Source organism: Crinia signifera, chromosome 6, assembly GCF_055691185.1.
Source record: "Crinia signifera chromosome 6, ASM5569118v1, whole genome shotgun sequence".
Lineage (NCBI taxonomy): Eukaryota > Metazoa > Chordata > Amphibia > Anura > Myobatrachidae > Crinia > Crinia signifera.
In genome coordinates, this window is record NC_139222.1 from 286,704,241 (window position 1) to 286,725,087 (window position 20,847).

The 20,847-nt window shown below is 49.7% G+C and overlaps 1 protein-coding gene across 1 annotated transcript in view; it reads right to left on the reverse strand.

Moving 5' to 3' along the window:
- Nucleotides 1–20,847, reverse strand: part of CFAP58 (cilia and flagella associated protein 58) — a 96,690-nt gene that overhangs the window by 41,082 nt on the left and 34,761 nt on the right. The window contains 6 exon segments of the mRNA XM_083149863.1: nucleotides 9,279–9,502; nucleotides 10,316–10,456; nucleotides 11,917–12,063; nucleotides 14,028–14,189; nucleotides 15,432–15,623; nucleotides 18,244–18,326. Coding sequence (XP_083005989.1) covers nucleotides 9,279–9,502; nucleotides 10,316–10,456; nucleotides 11,917–12,063; nucleotides 14,028–14,189; nucleotides 15,432–15,623; nucleotides 18,244–18,326 — 949 coding nt within the window.

A 20,847-nucleotide genomic window follows, 5' to 3' on the forward strand; every position in this document is an offset into this window, starting at 1 on the left:
TTGTGCGACCTCATCTAGATACTGTGTCCAGTTCTGTATAGGTCACTGGTGCAGCCTCATCTAGATACTGTGCCCAGTTCTGTATAGGTCACTGGTGCGGCTTCATCTATATACTGTGCCCAGTTCTGTATAGGTCACTGGTCCGGCCTCATCTAGATACTGTGCCCAGTTCTGTGTAGGTCACTGGTGCGGCCTCATCTAGATACTGTGCTCAGTTCTGTATAGGTCACTGGTGCGGCCTCATCTAGAATACTGTGTCCAGTTCTGTATAGGTCACTGGTGCGGCCTCATCTAGATACTGTGTCCAGTTCTGTATAGGTCACTGGTGCGGCCTCATCTAGATACTGTACCCAGTTCTGTATAGGTCACTGGTGCAGCCTCATCTATATACTGTGCCCAGTTCTGTATAGGTCACTGGTACGGCCTCATCTAGATACTGTGCCCAGTTCTGTATAGGTCACTGGTACGGCCTCATCTAAATACTGTGCCCAGTTCTGTATAGGTCACTGGTGCGGCCTCATCTAGATACTGTGCCCAGTTCTGTATAGGTCACTGGTGCGGCCTCATCTAGATATTTTGTCCAGTTCTGTATAGGTCACTGGTGCGGCCTCATCTATATACTGTGCCCAGTTCTGTATAGGTCACTGGTCCGGCCTCATCTAGATACTGTGCCCAGTTCTGTGTAGGTCACTGGTGCGGCCTCATCTAGATACTGTGCTCAGTTCTGTATAGGTCACTGGTGCGGCCTCATCTAGAATACTGTGTCCAGTTCTGTATAGGTCACTGGTGCGGCCTCATCTAGATACTGTGCCCAGTTCTGTATAGGTCACTGGTGCGGCCTCATCTAGATACTGTGCCCAGTTCTGTATAGGTCACTGGTGCGGCCTCATCTAGATACTGTGCCCAGTTCTGTATAGGTCACTGGTGCGGCCTCATCTAGATACTGTGCCCAGTTCTGTATAGGTCACTAGTGCGGCCTCATCTAGATACTGTGCCCAGTTCTGTATAGGTCACTGGTGCGGCCTCATCTAGATACTGTGCCCAGTTCTGTATAGGTCACTGGTGCGGCCTCATCTAGATACTGTGCCCAGTTCTGTATAGGTCACTGGTGCGGCCTCATCTAGATACTGTGCCCAGTTCTGTATAGGTCACTGGTGCGGCCTCATCTAGATACTGTGCCCAATTCTGTTTAGGTCACTGGTACGGCCTCATGTAGATACTGTGTCCAGCTCTGTATAGGTCACTGGTGCGGCCTCATCTAGATACTGTGTCCAGCTCTGTATAGGTCACTGGTGCGGCCTCATCTAGATACTGTGCCCAGTTCTGTATAGGTCACTGGTGCGGCCTCATCTAGATACTGTGTTCAGTTCTGTATAGTTCACTGGTGCGGCCTCATCTAGATACTGTGTTCAGTTCTGTATAGGTCACTGGTACGGCCTCATCTAGATACTGTGCCCAGTTCTGTATAGGTCACTGGTGCGGCCTCATCTAGATACTGTGCCCAGTTCTGTATAGGTCACTGGTGCGGCCTCATCTAGATACTGTGCCCAGTTTTGTATAGGTCACTAGTGCGGCCTCATCTAGATACTGTGCCCAGTTCTGTATAGGTCACTGGTGCGGCCTCATCTAGATACTGTGCCCAGTTCTGTATAGGTCACTGGTGCGGCCTCATCTAGATACTGTGCCCAGTTCTGTATAGGTCACTGGTGCGGCCTCATCTAGATACTGTGCCCAGTTCTGTATAGGTCACTGGTGCGGCCTCATCTAGATACTGTGCCCAGTTCTGTATAGGTCACTGGTGCGGCCTCATCTAGATACTGTGCCTAGTTCTGTATAGGTCACTGGTGCGGCCTCCTCTAGATACTGTGCCCAGTTCTGTATAGGTCACTGGTGCGGCCTCATCTAGATACTGTGCATAGTTCTGTATAGGTCACAGGTGCGGCCTCATCTAGATACTGTGCCCAATTCTGTTTAGGTCACTGGTACGGCCTCATGTAGATACTGTGTCCAGCTCTGTATAGGTCACTGGTGCGGCCTCATCTAGATACTGTGTCCAGCTCTGTATAGGTCACTGGTGCGGCCTCATCTAGATACTGTGCCCAGTTCTGTATAGGTCACTGGTGCGGCCTCATCTAGATACTGTGCTCAGTTCTGTATAGGTCACTGGTGCCGCCTCATCTAGATACTGTGCTCAGTTCTGTATAGTTCACTGGTGCGGCCTCATCTAGATACTGTGCCCAGTTCTGTATAGTTCACTGGTGCGGCCTCATCTAGATACTGTGCCCAGTTCTGTATAGGTCACTGGTACGGCCTCATCTAGATACTGTGTCCAGTTCTGTATAGGTCACTGGTGCCGCCTCATCTAGATACTGCGCCCAGTTCTGTATAGGTCACTGGTCTGGCCTCATCTAGATACTGTGCCCAGTTCTGTATAGGTCACTGGTACGGCCTCATCTAGATACTGTGCCCAGTTCTGTATAGGTCACTGTTGCGGCCTCATCTAAATACTGTGCCCAGTTCTGTATAGGTCACTGGTGCGGCCTCATCTAGATACTGTGCCCAGTTCTGTATAGGCCACTCGTGCGACCTCATCTAGATACTGTGCCCAATTCTGTTTAGGTCACTGGTACGGCCTTATGTAGATACTGTGAAGGAATTGCATTGGCGATAAGTGAATTGTGACATCCTCTACTCCACAGTAATTAATGTACATTTTAGCCCTATTGTTCCCTATGTATGTCTGTATTTCCCAGGACTTTATTCATGTAAGCATTATACCATTGATACCATTTGCCCGTGCCCTGACAGGAAAAGGGTTATCATAAACTGTCCTCCCAAAAGGCAATCTCCACAGGGGGTGATCCAATTACCCTGCTATTTTGCTGCTATTTACAGGAAAGAGATAGCAGAGGAACCATCTCCACAGGGGGGTTTACAATTCTTTGTAAACCTCTGGGCTCTAGCAGACTTTGTGGAACCAGACACAGCAGGGGTTGGGAGCAGCAGTTGGACAACTGTGGATTGAAGGTGGGATATACCTTATGCTTGAATCCACCAATCAGGAACTTGGGCAACCCCACAGATGATGCGATCACCGTGGGAATTTGAAATGTTTTAAAAAGTGTTTTTTGGTCAGACCAGGAAGAGCTGAAGGAGAAGAGAGGAGGAAGGAGGTTAGTCGCAGTCTTAAGGTTCAGAGGTATGCTCTACCTGTGTCTTGTGGAACGCCTCATCCTCGCTTCTGTGGAGTTGCCAGTGTTTTGTGGACTTATACAGTTTTCTGCTATCACAGCTGTGTGGACAAGTGATAGTTTGCCCTGTGGAACTGATCTGGGACTGTGACTATACAAGGACTGTCTGTTTGGGCCTGCTACCTGAATATCTTTCTACTCTGCAATTTACCTTTGCCACTGTTTATTGTCTATTTGTGCGTGCTGTGGAAAATAAACCATTCTTCTGGTTTCATCTGCTCGGTGTCTGAGTGATTGAGGAACTCGTACCCTCACATTTGGCGGCAGCAGCGGGACCACTCAGACACCAACCTTCGAGCAACGAGTCATAAACACCTCAGGGAATGGATCCAGCACCACTATGCTACCGATACAGCAAAAAGGATCAACTGCAGGATCTGTGCCGTACGAGGCAGATTGAGTTTGAGGCATTGGACACCAGAGCAGCATTAATGGCAAAGCTGGCACAATGGGACCAAGAACACCCTGGACAGGAGGACGATGAGGACCCCGTCCTAGAGCGGAACGAGGTGCAGGGGGCCAACAGGACAAATGCTTCAGGGGCTGCGCTGCCTGTTGGAAATGCAGATCAGTTGCAGGACTTGCTGGCAGCTCTGGGACAAGGAGCCTCAGTTTTGGGAGCTGCATTGGGGTTGCAGTCCTCTATACCCACTACGGCAGCATCAGTAAGCCAGGTGGCCAGGCTGAGATATAATGACATCCCACCTTTTGATGATGCCGGTTCGGATATTGATACCCATTTGCAGATGTTTGAATCTGTTATGACTTTGCATGGAATTGAGGCAGCAGAGTGGCCTCGATTTCTGTTCCCCAGTCTGAGAGGAAGGGCTCTGGAAGCATTCCATGCCCTGAGCCCAGAGCAGGTGCTGGTATATGAGGAGGTACGAAGTGTCCTGCTTGCTAGATATGCGGTGACTGCTGAATCATACCGTGTGAAGTTTCGCACCATAACCCGAAAAGGCGATTCTTCATTTACAGAGTTTAATAACCTGTTGCGGAGGAACTGTGATAAGTGGCTGTCCGTGAAGCAGGCCCTTACTGTAAAAGATATTAAAAATGCTTTTATCTTGGAGCAGCTGCTGAACAAGATGCCTCTTGAGATCAGAGAATGGGTAGCAGATCGGACCCCTACCACCCCCGAGAAAGCGGCACAACTAGCGGACGAGTTCACAGCTAACAGGCCTCGGTGGAGAGGGGCCAACATCGAGGAAAAGACTAATCTCCGACGGGCCCAGCCAGATCGGGATCTACCGGCGGCCCCCCAACGCCCAGCTCCACAGCCCCCCAACCCCCGGCCTTGGGGACCCGAGCTACCAGGAGCCCGTCGCTGCTACAACTGTGACAAGGTGGGTCATGTCCGCCGAGATTGCCCCCGGGGAAGAGGACCATTTCCAGGTGCCCGACATGCCTTGCCTCGAGTAGCTGTGTGCCAGGAACCATCATTTGGGGGAGGGGGAGGGGAGTACTGTCCTGATGCGCCAGAGGCGGAGGAAGTAGTATACCAGGTGGAGGTGGTAGCAGCTATTGGAAAAGCCACCCCGGATAACATGAAGCCACATCTACAGCCTGTAAAAGTTAATGGGAAGGAACTGCAGGGGTTAAGAGATTCGGGTGCCTCCATCACCCTTATCCGCCCAGAATTAATCCCCCCCTGCCAACTACTGAAGCAACGGAAAATTAAGATCTCCATGGCAGGGGGGCAGATCACTGTCATCCCCATGGCCCGGGTACACTTGGATTGGGGTCAGGACTCTGGGGAAGTGAACGTGGGACTTCTGGAAGGGCTCCCCACCCATGTTATTCTAGGAAATGATTTGGGTGGTGGATTGGCCAGTTGTTTCGTGGGAGCTATCACCCGGAGCCAGTCACAGGCTGGAGAGATAGCACCTGAGGGCCCTCTCCCGCCAGCACCAGGAATTACTGCTACAGCCCCTGAGCCACCGCCGGTGAGTAACATGGTACCAGACTTGCTTGACTGTGACGTGAATCTGGGGGAGGTAGATAGAGTGGAATTTAGGGAAGCCCAACAAACAGATCCGTCCCTAGCTAGCCTCCGCAGGGCAGCAGGACGGAGTGATTGGGGAACTCAGGAGGATCGCATTCAGTGGGAGGAGGGGAGACTGTACAGGGTGCCAGCAAAAGCAGACCCATTAGAGCCCGAAGTCCCTAGGAAACAGTTAATTGTTCCCCAGCAGTACCGTGCGCGATTGCTAGCACTTGCCCATGACATCCCCTCAGCAGGCCATTTAGGGATTCGTAAAACCCGGGCCCGACTGCTGCGGCACTTCTTCTGGCCAGGAATAAACCAGGAGGTAAGACAGTATAGAGAGTCATGTGGGGTCTGTCAACGCCTCGGGGGACCCCCACGTCGTGTCCCCCTACAACCCATGCCTGTGATCAGTGAGCCATTCAAGAGAGTGGCCATGGACATTGTTGGGCCTTTTAAGAAACCGAGCAGAACAGGAAAGAAATACATACTGACTGTGGTTGACTATGCGACTAGGTACCCAGAGGCGGTGGCGCTGGCATCCATAGATGCTGAGCATATTGCCCAGGCTCTCATGGATATCTTTAGTCGTGTGGGATTTCCCGAAGAAGTGGTCACCGACCAAGGTGCGCAATTTCAAGGGGACTTACTGCAGACCATATGGGCCAAATTTGGGGTCCATCCCTTTCGCACTACTGCCTATCATCCCCAAACAAACGGATTGTGTGAGCGATTTAATGCGACCCTTAAGCAGTTGCTACGGGCATATGCTGAATCAGAGGGGGGAGACTGGGAGAAATCCTTGCAACAGCTTCTATTCGCATACCGCGAAGTAAGGCAAGATTCTACCGGGTTCTCCCCTTTTGAGTTACTATATGCCAGAAGGGTCCGGGGTCCTCTCGACTTAGTCAGGGAAAGCTGGGAAGGATCATTCCAGGAACCGGAGGTTCCGGTCTTAGAATATGTGGCCCAAATGAGGGAGAGACTGCAAAGGCTAATGCAGCTTGCGCATGACCATATGCTGGAGGCACAGGGAAGGCAGTGCCAGTATTACAACCAGCATGCACGTGAACGGGAGTTGGAAGTGGGTCAGAAAGTGATGGTACTGGTACCTGTACGAAAGCACAAGTTACAGGCGACCTGGGCAGGGCCATATACTGTAGTGGACCGACAGGGGCAGGTAGATTATATCATTGCCCTAGATCAAACCGGGAAGCGGGTGGGCACCTACCACATAAATAGATTAAAAAAATATGTCACCAGGGAAATAGGGGCTGTGGCAATCTGCTGCCCACCAATGGATGACCCAGAGACTGACCCCATCCCTGACATTCTGGCAGCAACCAAGAAGGATGTGGGGGTGGAGGCCGTGCCCATAGGCACACAGTTAACTGAAACCCAGACCCGACAAATGAGGGAGGTTTTGGAGCTAGTGGGGCCTCAGTTCACTAGCAGGCCAGGACGCACTCATGTAGCAGCCCATCATGTCGACACCAGAGCAACTCGGCCCATTAGGCAACCAGCATATCGGCTGAATCCCGAGGTGCTCAATATGATGAAAAAAGAGGTAGACGAAATGCTGGCGCTTGGGGTCATTGTGCCATCAAATAGTCCCTGGGCCTCCAGCGTGGTCTTAGTGCCCAAGAAGGATGGGAGTACACGCTTCTGCGTGGACTATAGGAAGCTGAATGAGGTGACAGTGACAGACGCATACCCCATGCCCCGGGTAGATGAGCTGTTAGACAGGTTGGGGATGGCTCGCTATGTGTCCACCCTGGACCTTAGCAAGGGGTACTGGCAGATACCCCTTACCAGAGAGGCACAGGAGAGGTCAGCGTTCAATACCCCATTTGGGCTTTTTGAATTTACTGACATGCCCTTCGGGATGAAGAATGCCCCTGCCACCTTCCAGCGTACAGTAGATCGCATACTGACAGGGTGTCAGGAGTTTGCCCAGGCCTACCTGGATGATATAGCAATTTTTAGTGAGACCTGGGAGGATCATCTGCAGCATGTAGCCCAGGTTTTAGCAGAGATTAGCCAGGCAGGGTTGACAATCAGACCGGATAAGTGTCAGATGGGGATGGCAGAGGTGCTGTACCTTGGCCACAGGGTTGGGGGAGGCCGTATTCGTCCAGAACCAGCAAAAATTGAGGCCATTCTGAAGTGGCCTCACCCCACTAACCAAAAACAGGTACGTGCCTTCCTGGGCACAGCGGGGTACTATCGTAAATTTGTTCCTCAGTACAGCACCATTGCCAAACCACTGACTGACCTAACGACCAAAAAGTACACCCGAAACATTGACTGGACCCCTGACTGCGAGCAGGCTTTCTCCCAGCTTAAGGACATCTTGTCCCGGTCCCCAGTGTTAGCCGCCCCTGACTTCCGCCGGCGGTTCATTGTGCAAACAGATGCTTCAGCTTGTGGAATAGGAGCTGTGCTAAGTCAAATAGGGGAGGATGGGTGTGAGCACCCAGTTGCCTTTATTTCCCGAAAACTAGTTGCCCGCGAGATAGCCTACGCCACCATTGAAAAGGAGTGCCTAGCCATCGTCTGGGCACTAAAGAAGTTGCAGCCCTATGTGTATGGGCGTGAGTTTTCAGTGGTAACAGATCATAACCCCCTTAGTTTTCTACAACGTACAGCTGGAGACAATGGACGGTTACTGAGGTGGAGCTTAGCCCTACAACTGTACAACTTCTCTATTTCTCACAAAAAGGGTAAAGATCATGGAAACGCGGATGGCCTATCCCGTCAGCAGGAACCAGACCCAGTGCCACCTAACACCAGGAGACCAGCCCTTGCCATTACCCAGGACACCAGGAACATGGACTAAAATGTGGGGGAGGAAATGTGAAGGAATTGCATTGGCGATAAGTGAATTGTGACATCCTCTACTCCACAGTAATTAATGTACATTTTAGCCCTATTGTTCCCTATGTATGTCTGTATTTCCCAGGACTTTATTCATGTAAGCATTATACCATTGATACCATTTGCCCGTGCCCTGACAGGAAAAGGGTTATCATAAACTGTCCTCCCAAAAGGCAATCTCCACAGGGGGTGATCCAATTACCCTGCTATTTTGCTGCTATTTACAGGAAAGAGATAGCAGAGGAACCATCTCCACAGGGGGGTTTACAATTCTTTGTAAACCTCTGGGCTCTAGCAGACTTTGTGGAACCAGACACAGCAGGGGTTGGGAGCAGCAGTTGGACAACTGTGGATTGAAGGTGGGATATACCTTATGCTTGAATCCACCAATCAGGAACTTGGGCAACCCCACAGATGATGCGATCACCGTGGGAATTTGAAATGTTTTAAAAAGTGTTTTTTGGTCAGACCAGGAAGAGCTGAAGGAGAAGAGAGGAGGAAGGAGGTTAGTCGCAGTCTTAAGGTTCAGAGGTATGCTCTACCTGTGTCTTGTGGAACGCCTCATCCTCGCTTCTGTGGAGTTGCCAGTGTTTTGTGGACTTATACAGTTTTCTGCTATCACAGCTGTGTGGACAAGTGATAGTTTGCCCTGTGGAACTGATCTGGGACTGTGACTATACAAGGACTGTCTGTTTGGGCCTGCTACCTGAATATCTTTCTACTCTGCAATTTACCTTTGCCACTGTTTATTGTCTATTTGTGCGTGCTGTGGAAAATAAACCGTTCTTCTGGTTTCATCTGCTCGGTGTCTGAGTGATTGAGGAACTCGTACCCTCACAGATACTATGCCCAGCTCTGGAGGCCATATCTCCAGAAGGATGTTAGCACATTAGAGACGATACAAAGAAGGGCAACTGAAATGGTGCATGGCCTACACCACAAACCTTACCCAGAAAGACTTAAACATCTTTCTGGGTAAGATTGTAGCATGTATACTTTGGAGCAGAGAAGAGAAAGGGGGGACATGATAGAGACATAATCAGATTATCGCACTCGTCACCTATCGTCGCTCTTCTGTGCCGACTGGTTAGCGTCACTAGCATACAGCCCATGGCCGGCATTACACCCTCATCAATGACAGGAGACTACCAACACCTTCATACCTGAGATCTTCTACGTTGGCCACCGTTTTGGTCAAGATGCCTTTCTCCCGTCTCAGCTTCTTTATCTCCAGCTTCAGGAGGCGAATGTCGTCCACCCTCTGTTTGTACTGGCTCTCTCCTTTATTCAGGATGGATTGGTGGATCTTGATCTTCTCATACAACAAAGCCAATTCATCGTTTCTCCTGACCAGTTGGGTACCTAAAATATCCCTTTCGCTGATCACCTGTGCAGATAACGAGAGGCATGTTAACGAGTGGGAAAGTGGGAAAGAGACGCATAACATGGTACGGTTTCCTTTATACCCGATTCACACTGAGGCTGAAAAACCCACATTATTCCCAGATTAAGTCGGTGCGATCTGGGTGCATGATCGGTGTGAAAGGGCCAACCCAGATCCTGTATCCCAGGTCTGCGACCATGGCTTATCCTGGCATCAAGCAGTATAAAAGGCTGCTGATTGGCTCGGGAGCGTTTGGAGACTACGGTATCTGCAAGGGCCCTGTGTGATCGTCAACTACCCGGGACTTTCCCGAGATGTAAACGGGTAAGTTCTGAAGTTCTGGCTCTGACTCATGTTTAGTATCCTGGGTCGGACACAGGTTGGAACTGGAGCGTCAGTGTGTAAAGAGTATTAATTATCTCTCGGTTGCCTGGAATGAGAACAGACACATTTAATGTGTCTCAATTTCCAGAATAATGAAATTAGTTTAAGAGCTTGGTCATGACAAGAGCCCGGCCGTCTTCTTGCGCCAAGTGAGAGAGGAGAAACGTGTTCTGTGCATGAAACGCCAATCCAGCACAGTGCTTGTGAATAGAATCCCTAACTGACCGGCTTTGCCAGCGTGTAAGATTTACGAGCCCTGTGCCGCTGAGCGACAGTTCTGGATTGGACACGTGACGGCTCCTGACGTTATGCTGAAGTTTAACCCTTTGCAGCAGTAGATTTGTCAGTAAGACACCAGCAATCTGTTATTAACGGTATCCCAGAGGTGTGTTGTACACGCGGGGGGTAATGTGAAGGAAATGATAGCCGCACCTGATCCAGCTCTTTCTTCTGCCACAGGCGCTCAGCGTCGGCTTCCGAGATTATCTTCAGGAGCTTCCTCTCCTCGGCCTCCTGGTTTTCAATGAACTGTTTGGTCTCGATGCTCAGTTGCTTCATTTTCTGCAGCTCGGCCTGTTACGTATAAGAGACACAGTGAATACGGCATGACTGGATATGTCACTACGGGAACATACAAGAGGGCATGCATTTTGGGAATATCGCATTGCCTGTCAACTGCGGGATCATATCACAGACCAATCACGTTGTGGAATGGAGCCCACTATCCAACCAGTCCAGAAAATCAACCTCCCAGTTCTCCCAACTTGGAGTGAACATGTGGCAACACATAGGCCCTTATTCTGGTTTACACGCTCCCCCGCGCGTTCGCACATGCAGGCGCTTGGTGTGAGCGGAAGGAGTGAACCTAACAGTGCAGGCGGAGGGCGTACATCTGCGAGCGCTGGAGAAACCATTCGATGGTTAGGAGGGGGGGCACCATGTGGTGGGCGTTACATCCACACGCAATGCTGCAAATTTAGTTTTCCAGTCTAATGCAAATTCAGCTGCAGTCACACAATGAATATAGATATATATAATAATATAAGCCCCATATAAGCCTAACATGCTCGCACAGATGGGGGTGGGAAGCGGGCGGATAGTGGGCCGTCGCATGGGAACGCCCAACATTTCCTGGCCGTGCTCACACGTTTATCCGCTCACCGTTTACCTGCTCGCTAAGCAGCAAATGTACGCTGCTGAGCGAGCCAACCTGAATCAGTCCCTTAGTTCCGCATTAGTAACTGCACTAGTTTATCTCCGAGTTACAATTTGCTCACTGCGGACAATTGCTCGCACCCAGACCCAGCGTCCAGCGCACAGAACGTGACCTAGAACTGCCGCAGCCGCCCGGCTACCCGCGTGGTACAGATGAGCCGCCTGCACACAGCAGTAATAACCTGGGTGACAGACTGCACTGCCCGGGGCGCTGACTAATGTGCTGATCAGTTTTGGACACATTCCCTGCTAAATAATTAAGCTGCAAAAGCGCTGCTGTCAGGCCGTCAGCGGCTGATCCCTGGGCTGGTGGGAGGCAGCGTCTGATCCCTGGGCTGGTGGGAGTCAGCGTGATGAAGTGCCGCCAGCGGAACAGAATCCCGGAGAGCAGGTGCTGTAGATTCTTAGTGAATATGACAAGTGTGAGGGATGACAGGGAGATGGGCTTACACTCATCCATCATTCTTCTCTCCCACCGATCGATCGGCAATCAGTCAGCGCTGCAATGCATTGGCTGGGGAAGGCCGGGGATACGGCGGACTGTTATTGTTGGTTGCAATGGGCCCTTGGGCTAGCTACTGTATGATGGACTGTTACCGGGACGGTGTCCCCAATATAAAGGCGTTTATGGAGGAGAGTCAGCTGTACAGTGACTGCTATCAGTGCACACATAGACACCCTGGGACGGAGGGGAGTATCGAGCTTACCGTCGTGGGGTCAGAAGATCCCCAATATTACCTCGCTAATTCACCCCAATCGTTAACTAAACCCCATTTCAGCAGGTGGTGGAAGTGATGCTCTGCAGGCGGAGAACGTACCTTCAGCGCCTCCTTCTCCTTCTCCAGGCGCTGGTGGTCCAGGTGCACCTTCAGCAGAGCTGACTCCTTGGTGGTGATCTCCTCCTTCAGCTGGTCCACCTGGTGATTCATGATCTTCAGCTTCCTCTTCATCTCCGTTATTTCATCCTATGGGGGCACAAGTCTTTGTTACAGGAGGCATGGTATGAGAATGGTTACCAGAACCTGACCGAGGGGGACATATAGGAGACGGTGGTCATACAAAAATATAGCATTCACTCCCCTCCACTGATCGGGCTGGCACATTCCCCCCCCCCCCGATCATTATACTGCCCCCCGCTGTCAGGTCATATGTTACATTGCCCCCCGATCATTATACTGCCCCCCACTGTCAGGTTATATGTTACAATGCCCCCCGATCATTATACTGCCCCCCCCCCCACCACTGGTCATGTTATGTGTTACACCGCCCCCTGATCATTATACTGCCCCCCACTGGTCATGTTATGTGTTACACTGCCCCCCCCCCCCCCTGATCATTATACTGCCCCCCCACTGGTCAGGTTATGTGTTACACTGCCCCCCCTGATCATTATACTGCCCCCCACTAGTCAGGTTATGTGTTACATTGTCCCCCCATCATTATACTGCCCCCCACTGGTCAGGTTATATGATACATTGCCCCCCGATCATTATACTGCCCACCACTGGTCATGTTATGTGTTACACTGTCCCCCCATCCTTATACAGCCACCCACTAGTCATCATTATACTGCAACCCCCTCCTTCCCACCCCTCACTGCTCGGGTAATATGTTACACTGCCCCCACTGGTCATATAATATGTTACACTGCCCCCACTGGTCAGATAATATGTCACACTGCCCCCACTGGTCAGATAATATGTTACACTGCTCCCACTGGTCATATAATATGTTACACTGCCCACACTGGTCAGGTAATGTGTTACACTGTCCCCACTGGTCCGATAATATATTACACTGTCCCCACTGGTCAGGTAATATGTTACACTCATCAGATAATATGTTACACTGCCCCCACTGGTCAGATAATATGTTACACTGCCCCCACTGGTCAGGTAATGTGTTACACTGCCCCCACTGGTCAGGTAATGTGTTACACTGCCCCCACTGGTCAGGTAATATGTTACACTGCCCCCACTGGTCAGGTAATATGTTACACTGCCCCCACTGGTCAGATAATATATTACACTGCCCCCACTGGTCAGATAATATGTTACACTGCCCCCACTGGTCAGGTAATACGCTACACTGCCCCCACTGGTCAGGTAATACGTTACACTGCCCCCACTGGTCAGATAATATGTTACACTGCCCCCACTGGTCAGGTAATATGTTAAATTGCCCACACTGGTCAGGTAATATGTTACACTGCCCCCACTGGTCAGATAATATGTTACACTGCCCCCACTGGTCAGGTAATATGTTACACTGCCCCCACTGGTCAGGTAATGTGTTACACTGCCCCCACTGGTCAGGTAATATGTCACACTGCCCCCACTGGTCAGATAATATGTTACACTGCCCCCACTGGTCAGATAATATGTTACACTGCCCCCACTGGTCAGGTAATGTGTTACACTGCCCCCACTGGTCAGGTAATATATTACACTGCCCCCACTGGTCAGATAATATGTTACACTGCCCCCACTGGTCAGATAATATATTACACTGCCCCCACTGGTCAGATAATATGTTACACTGCCCCCACTGGTCAGATAATGTGTTACACTGCCCCCACTGGTCAGATAATATGTTACACTGCCCCCACTGGTCAGGTAATGTGTTACACTGCCCCCACTGGTCAGGTAATGTGTTACACTGCCCCCACTGGTCAGATAATATGTTACACTGCCCCCACTGGTCAGGTAATGTGTTACACTGCCCCCACTGGTCAGGTAATATGTTACACTGCCCCCACTGGTCAGGTAATGTGTTACACTGCCCCCACTGGTCAGGTAATATGTTACACTGCCCCCACTGGTCAGGTAATGTGTTACACTGCCCCCACTGGTCAGGTAATATGTTACACTGCCCCCACTGGTCAGGGTCGGTGTTACACTAATCAGGTTATGTCCGGTATACTATGTACCTGAGCCTCTATAAGGTTCTTGCTGTACAAGTTCCTGTCGGACCTCACAGCCTCGTACAGATTCTGCTGCTGCTTCAGCTTCGTTTCCGCCTCTGCGATCTTTTTCTTGTAATCGAAGATCTGCATTTCCCGCACCTTTATATCCTCCATGTGCTGGAGAACCTGTGAGACACAGAGACACGGGAACATACATATGTGTAACATGTGGGGAACCAAAACTCATATGGAGAACCTGTGAGACACAGAGACACGGGAACATACATATGTGTAACATGTGGGGAACCATAACTTATATCGTGAGTTATGGTTCACTCTGAGAATCCTGCCAATAGAATGTGGGTGCCCGAGATCTAACAACCACCACAAGGGGGCAGATGAGCCTGGTGAAGAGATAAAAGGTGATAACGCACCAGCCAATCAACTCATACTGTAACTGCCATTTTTCAAACACAGCTGATTGGCTGGTGCTTTATCACCTTCCACTTTATCTCCACGTTTGGGCCCCATACATCAGCAATCACAATTTATGGATTTCCAGATATAGGGATATTTTGGCCAGATAAATGGATTTTACAATCTATCTGACTTTGCCCACACATTACAGATTTATTTCAGTGATCGGCAGATTTTTCCATCTAAAGATTGCATCTTCATATCTGGAAATTGCCCAATCGATTGCTGTTCATAATGTAAATAGATGACGAAGATGAATTGGGAATGCCCACACATATAAAAAAGATCTGCAGATAATACCAGATTATTAAGCATGTTTAAAAACCTGATTAAGCAATCGATGGGCGATTTTGATTGGGATTGCCAAAAGGGGGAGCCCACACATCTAAAATAAATTGTGGCAATCATCTCCATATCTGAAAATTGTCACAATTAATTGCTGATGTATGGGGCCCTTAGGTCTTAGTGAACCGAATTCGGCCCGATAGTCTGAGTTTGTCCCTGCTGGGCATTCCCATGGGTAATTGGGCAGATGCCGCCCTGTCTTCACCCCATGGGCCCGCAAATATAAGTCAGTCTCCCCTGGCTTCTATTTAGGAGGAATCATTCGATAGTCAGCGACCATTTATCCAGTTATCCTGCTGCGCGCACTTGCGAGGGGGTGTGTCTTTGTAACAGCAGGGGGAGGGGCATTCGCTGGGGCAGCGACACAAGGACTCAGTAAACTGGGAACTTTGCAGCTTACTGAGTCAGTAAGAATCCCCAGCCCCTCCTTATGGGGTGCACACAGGAAGGAGGGGGGGGGGGGGGGGCACAGATTCATAAACAGGTTATTAGACAGAGAATGCCATGCAAGCCGGCCAATCTGACACAGCGTCAGCAGGGTGTAAATATATTAATGGGGTGTCGGAGGGTGCAGGGGGTGTATATCGATTATGATGCGCTTCGCACCTTCTGCGTCAGCTCGCTGGCCTCGTTAATGTACCGGTCCCGCTCCTTCTCCAGCTGGTAGATGATCTTCCTCTGTTTTTGGGCCTCCTCTTTGTAGCTGACGATTTCCTCCTCCAGGTTCTTCTTGGACTGGTCGTGGAGTTTGACGAGGTTGAGCTGTTTCTGGGTGGCACCGGCGGCCTTGATGAGGTTCTAGGAGGAATGGGAACAAGTCTGAGGATTAGTTATATGTCACATTTGTACAATTCTCATGCCTACCATATGTCTCTGGTTGGAATCATTGCTCACTGAAGCTATTTGGGTTACTGTACTAAGTACAGCTGTAGCCGTGTCTATCTATCCCAAGTAATCGCCACGTGTGACTCCCGTGGCGATTGGCACCATCCCGTCGCCATGCGCTCGTGTCTATTATCGCAGAGTAGCAATTTCGAGCCACGGGTGTAAAAAAGTGGCGCGACAAACGGGAGAGCTGTGTCAATCAAAGATAGATGAATATCTGTATACAGATATAGTAGTTATAACTTACCTTATTTACCGACTCAACATATTTATAGTCGACCTATCGTCTGGATCCTCTCATCGATGCCGGGATACTGGCACCAGTCTTCTGGTCACAAGTCTGGATGCCGGCGTCCGTATTCTGACTACCGGCATTCCGTCTGCTGTGTTATTAAGCCTACAGTCAGGCAACATCGCCACGGCCTCTGTGGTGTCACGCAATCTGCGGTGTGTTTTATTGCAGCGTAAAATCTCTGTATACATGCGCATAGGGGTCATCTAACCATGTTCCACATGACATTGATCAGATCAGTCTTAAGGTGCCCATACACGTTGAGATATGGGGCTGTGCGTTTTGTACTTAATAATGTGCCGTGCGATTTTGGAACTTGTAGGGGGATGCAATGCGATCCCCCTACATGTGCGGGTGCAATGCGATTTTTTTGAAGTTGATAGCTACTAATGAACATCGCATTGCAATCCTGTACTGATGTGATGTGATGCAATGAAGCACAAAAAGTACTGCCTGCAGATACTTTTTGTGCTTTACAATATTGTACCTGCGGGGACGCGCATCGCATCCCCGCAGGTACACGACGCGATTATCGCGCATGCGATGCGTTTTGTACTTTAAAAGTACAAAACGCATGCGATAATCGGTACGTTTATGGGCACCTTTACTGTGGCCATACACACGCAGATTTATCTGCAGATCTGGCTGGTTGGAACAAACACATGGCTATGGATGAGAGCAAATGACAGTTGACCATTTCCTTGGAAATGCTGGAAAACTGACAAACTGTCACTCATCCATAACCATGTTTTTGTTCCAACCAGCCAGATCTGAAGATAAATCTTACTAGTGTATGGGCACCTTTATGTACTAACTGCAAGGTTAGCGTACGTGTGCAGTTTATGCCAGACCCCAGCCGCAGACACTTACCTCTCACTCGCGTCTCTATTGTAAAACATTTATTGTTTTGACACATTTAAAATTAGGCATCAATTAACCTTAAATCCTGTATAATCCAGCAGGGGCAGCTCTCATCTATGATGAATCAATCTGTCCAACACCTCAAGTACTCGGTGATCAAAGTGATCGATGCAAAAATAATGATGTCTCTGACAAATACTGTCCATCATCTGACAGCTATGATACAGTAAGTACACATGCAGGAATCACTGTAACTGTACAGGTGAGAGAGAACTGGGTGCATCGGAGAACTTCAGGTGTTGGGTGATCCCTGCGCAGCCAGACTCGATATAAACCTCCGGTACCCGGTGTACATCCTTAGCCCCCAGAGGCAGCTGTAGGTAGCGCATGTCATTAACATTAATATAATGCGCTGGTTACATGCTGATGGAAAGGGGAAAGATATAGACAGCCACCTGCCCCGTAGCCTGGCGACCTCAACATGCCCGCAGGGGTCTAAGTTTGTACTAATGGTGGTCCCTGAACATACCAGATTTGCCCCCAAAAACAAGTGTCTACCATTTTTTATGTCGATTACTGTCATGTTGATCTTTTGTACCTGATGACCTTAAATCTCTGTCGACCTTTCCTGCTGCAAGTTTTGTACCTGTCGCCCCTCTGTACACATCGATCATTTGTGTCGACCATAATACAGCGCTCTATTACACCGCGCCCATGATGTACGACATTTTTTCACCAATCACCGGTTGCGTCGCTGCTCAATGTCTACATAGACAGTCAATAGGTCTACATCAAAAGGTCTACATCCCGTTTTCATGTGTCGACCATTACTTGGGTCGGCCCTTTTTCAATGTCAACCTTGGGCATGTCGACCTTTTGGTGTTGACCTACTGACTGTCTGTCTAGTGACTGAATAAACCTTTAATCCAGGACCCCTGGGCCGTAATCCCTAAATTGTCACTTATCACTGTAGCACATATCGGGGTCTGTTACACCCCTACACAATGACATTACAGCTTCTGCGCTGTGATGTCATAATACATGGGCGCAATGTATGAATGACACAGATCACAAACACGGGCATACGGGCACTGTTATCACAGCAGACTCCTGATAGGCTCCGACGGTCCCTACATTACCCCCCCACCCCGGCCTCTGCCCTGGAAACCCCAGGTGCTGCTGATTACACACCTGGGTTTGTGACTGCCCCTCCCTCGTGTGCGTGCTACCAGTGCAGGTTGGTGAAGGCGCCCACACGGAATCCCTGCACATGAGCACAACCAATTATAATCAGAGCCTACATGTATACTGCACAGGGATCTCTGTTCCCGCCAGTGTCTGATCCCAGGCCGCCTCCGCCCATACATGCTGAATCCTCACCTTGTTCAGTATGTCTCTCTCCCTCACCAGCTCGTCCACAGCCTTCTTATCCAGCTCCGATTGTTTCTTCGCTGACTCCAGCTCTGGAAATACAAATACCTGTTATTGTTGGCAGATGGAGAATGCGAGGCTGGCAAAGTGAGCTTACACTTACACTACCTCCGTCAGCATAATTACAGGCACTCCACAGAGTCAGGTGAGGGTATATAACGCAGATATAGTGTCCCTACATCTGGGGTACAGGGGCCTGTCACTAGACAGATGGTGAGGTATAATTACAGGCACTCCACAGAGTCAGGTGAGGGTATATAACGCAGATATAGTGTCCCCACATCTGGGGTACAGTGGCCTGTCACTAGACAGATGGTGAGGTATAATTACAGGCACTCCACAGAGTCAGGTGAGGGTATATAACACAGATATAGTGTCCCCACATCTGGGGTACAGGGGTCTGTCACTAGACAGATGGTGAGGTATAATTACAGGCACTCCACAGAGTCAGGCGAGGGTATATAACACAGATATAGTTTCCCCACATCTGGGGTACAGGGGTCTGTCACTAGACAGATGGTGAGGTATAATTACAGGCACTCCACAGAGTCAGGTGAGGGTATATAACACAGATATAGTGTCCCCACATCTGGGGTACAGGGGTCTGTCACTAGACAGATGGTGAGATATAATTACAGGCACTCCACAGAGTCAGGTGAGGGTATATAACGCAGATATAGTGTCCCCACATCTGGGGTACAGGGGCCTGTCACTAGACAGATGGTGAGGTATAATTACAGGCACTCCACAGAGTCAGGCAAGGGAATATAACACAGATATAGTGTCCCCACATCTGGGGTACAGGGGCCTGTCACTAGACAGATAGTGAGGTATAATTACAGGCACTCCACAGAGTCAGGTGAGGGTAAATAACACAGATATAGTGTTCCCACATCTGGGGTACAGGGGCCTGTCACTAGACAGATGGTGAGGTATAATTACAGGCACTCCACAGAGTCAGGTGAGGGTATATAACACAGATATAGTGTTCCCACATCTGGGGTACAGGGGCCTGTCACTAGACAGATAGTGAGATATAATTACAGCCACTCCACAGAGTCAGGCGAGGGTATATAACACAGATATAGTGTCCCCACATCTGGGGTACAGGGGTCTGTCATTAGACAGATAGTGAGATATAATTACAGCCACTCCACAGAGTCAGGCGAGGGTATATAACACAGATATAGTGTCCCCACATCTGGGGTACAGGGGTCTGTCATTAGACAGATGTGAGGTATAATTACAGGCACTCCACAGAGTCAGGTGAGGGTATATAACACAGATATAGTGTTCCCACATCTGGGGTACAGGGGCCTGTCACTAGACAGATGGTGAGGTATAATTACAGGCACTCCACAGAGTCAGGTGAGGGTATATAACACAGATATAGTGTCCCCACATCTGGGGTACAGGGGCCTGTCACTAGACAGATGGTGAGGTATAATTACAGGCACTCCACAGAGTCAGGCGAGGGTATATAACACAGATATAGTGTCCCCACATCTGGGGTACAGGGGCCTGTCACTAGACAGATAGTGAGATATAATTACAGGCACTCCACAGAGTCAGGTGAGGGTATATAACACAGATATAGTGTCCCCACATCTGGGGTACAGGGGCCTGTCACTAGACAGATGGTGAGGTATAATTACAGGCACTCCACAGAGTCAGGTGAGGTCATATAACACAGATATAGTGTCCCCACATCTGGGATACAGGGGCCTGTCACTAGACAGATGGTGAGGTATAATTACAGGCACTCCACAGAGTCAGGCGAGGGTATATAACACAGATATAGTGTTCCCACATCTGGGGTACAGGGGCCTGTCACTAGACAGATGGTGAGGTATAATTACAGGCACTCCACAGAGTCAGGCGAGGGTATATAACACAGATATAGTGTCCCCACATCTGGGGTACAGGGGCCTGTCACTAGACAGATGGTGAGGTATAATTACAGGCACTCCACAGAGTCAGGTGAGGGTATATAACACAGATATAGTGTTCCTACATCTGGGGTACAGGGGCCTGTCACTAGACAGATGGTGAGGTATAATTACAGGCACTCCACAGAGTCAGGCGAGGGTATATAACACAGATATAGTGTTCCTACATCTGGGGTACAGGGGCCTGTCACTAGACAGATGGTGAGGTATAATTACAGGCACTCCACAGAGTCAGGCGAGGGTATATAACACAGATATAGTGTCCCCACATCTGGGGTACAGGGGCCTGTCACTAGACAGATGGTGAGGTATAATTACAGGCACTCCACAGAGTCAGGCGAGGGTATATAACACAGATATAGTGTCCCCACATCTGGGGTACAGGGGCCTGTCACTAGACAGATGGTGAGGTATAATTACAGGCACTCCACAGAGTCAGGCGAGGGTATATAACACAGATATAGTGTCCCCACATCTGGGGTACAGGGGCCTGTCACTAGACAGATAGTGAGATATAATTACAGGCACTCCACAGAGTCAGGTGAGGGTATATAACACAGATATAGTGTCCCCACATCTGGGGTACAGGGGCCTGTCACTAGAC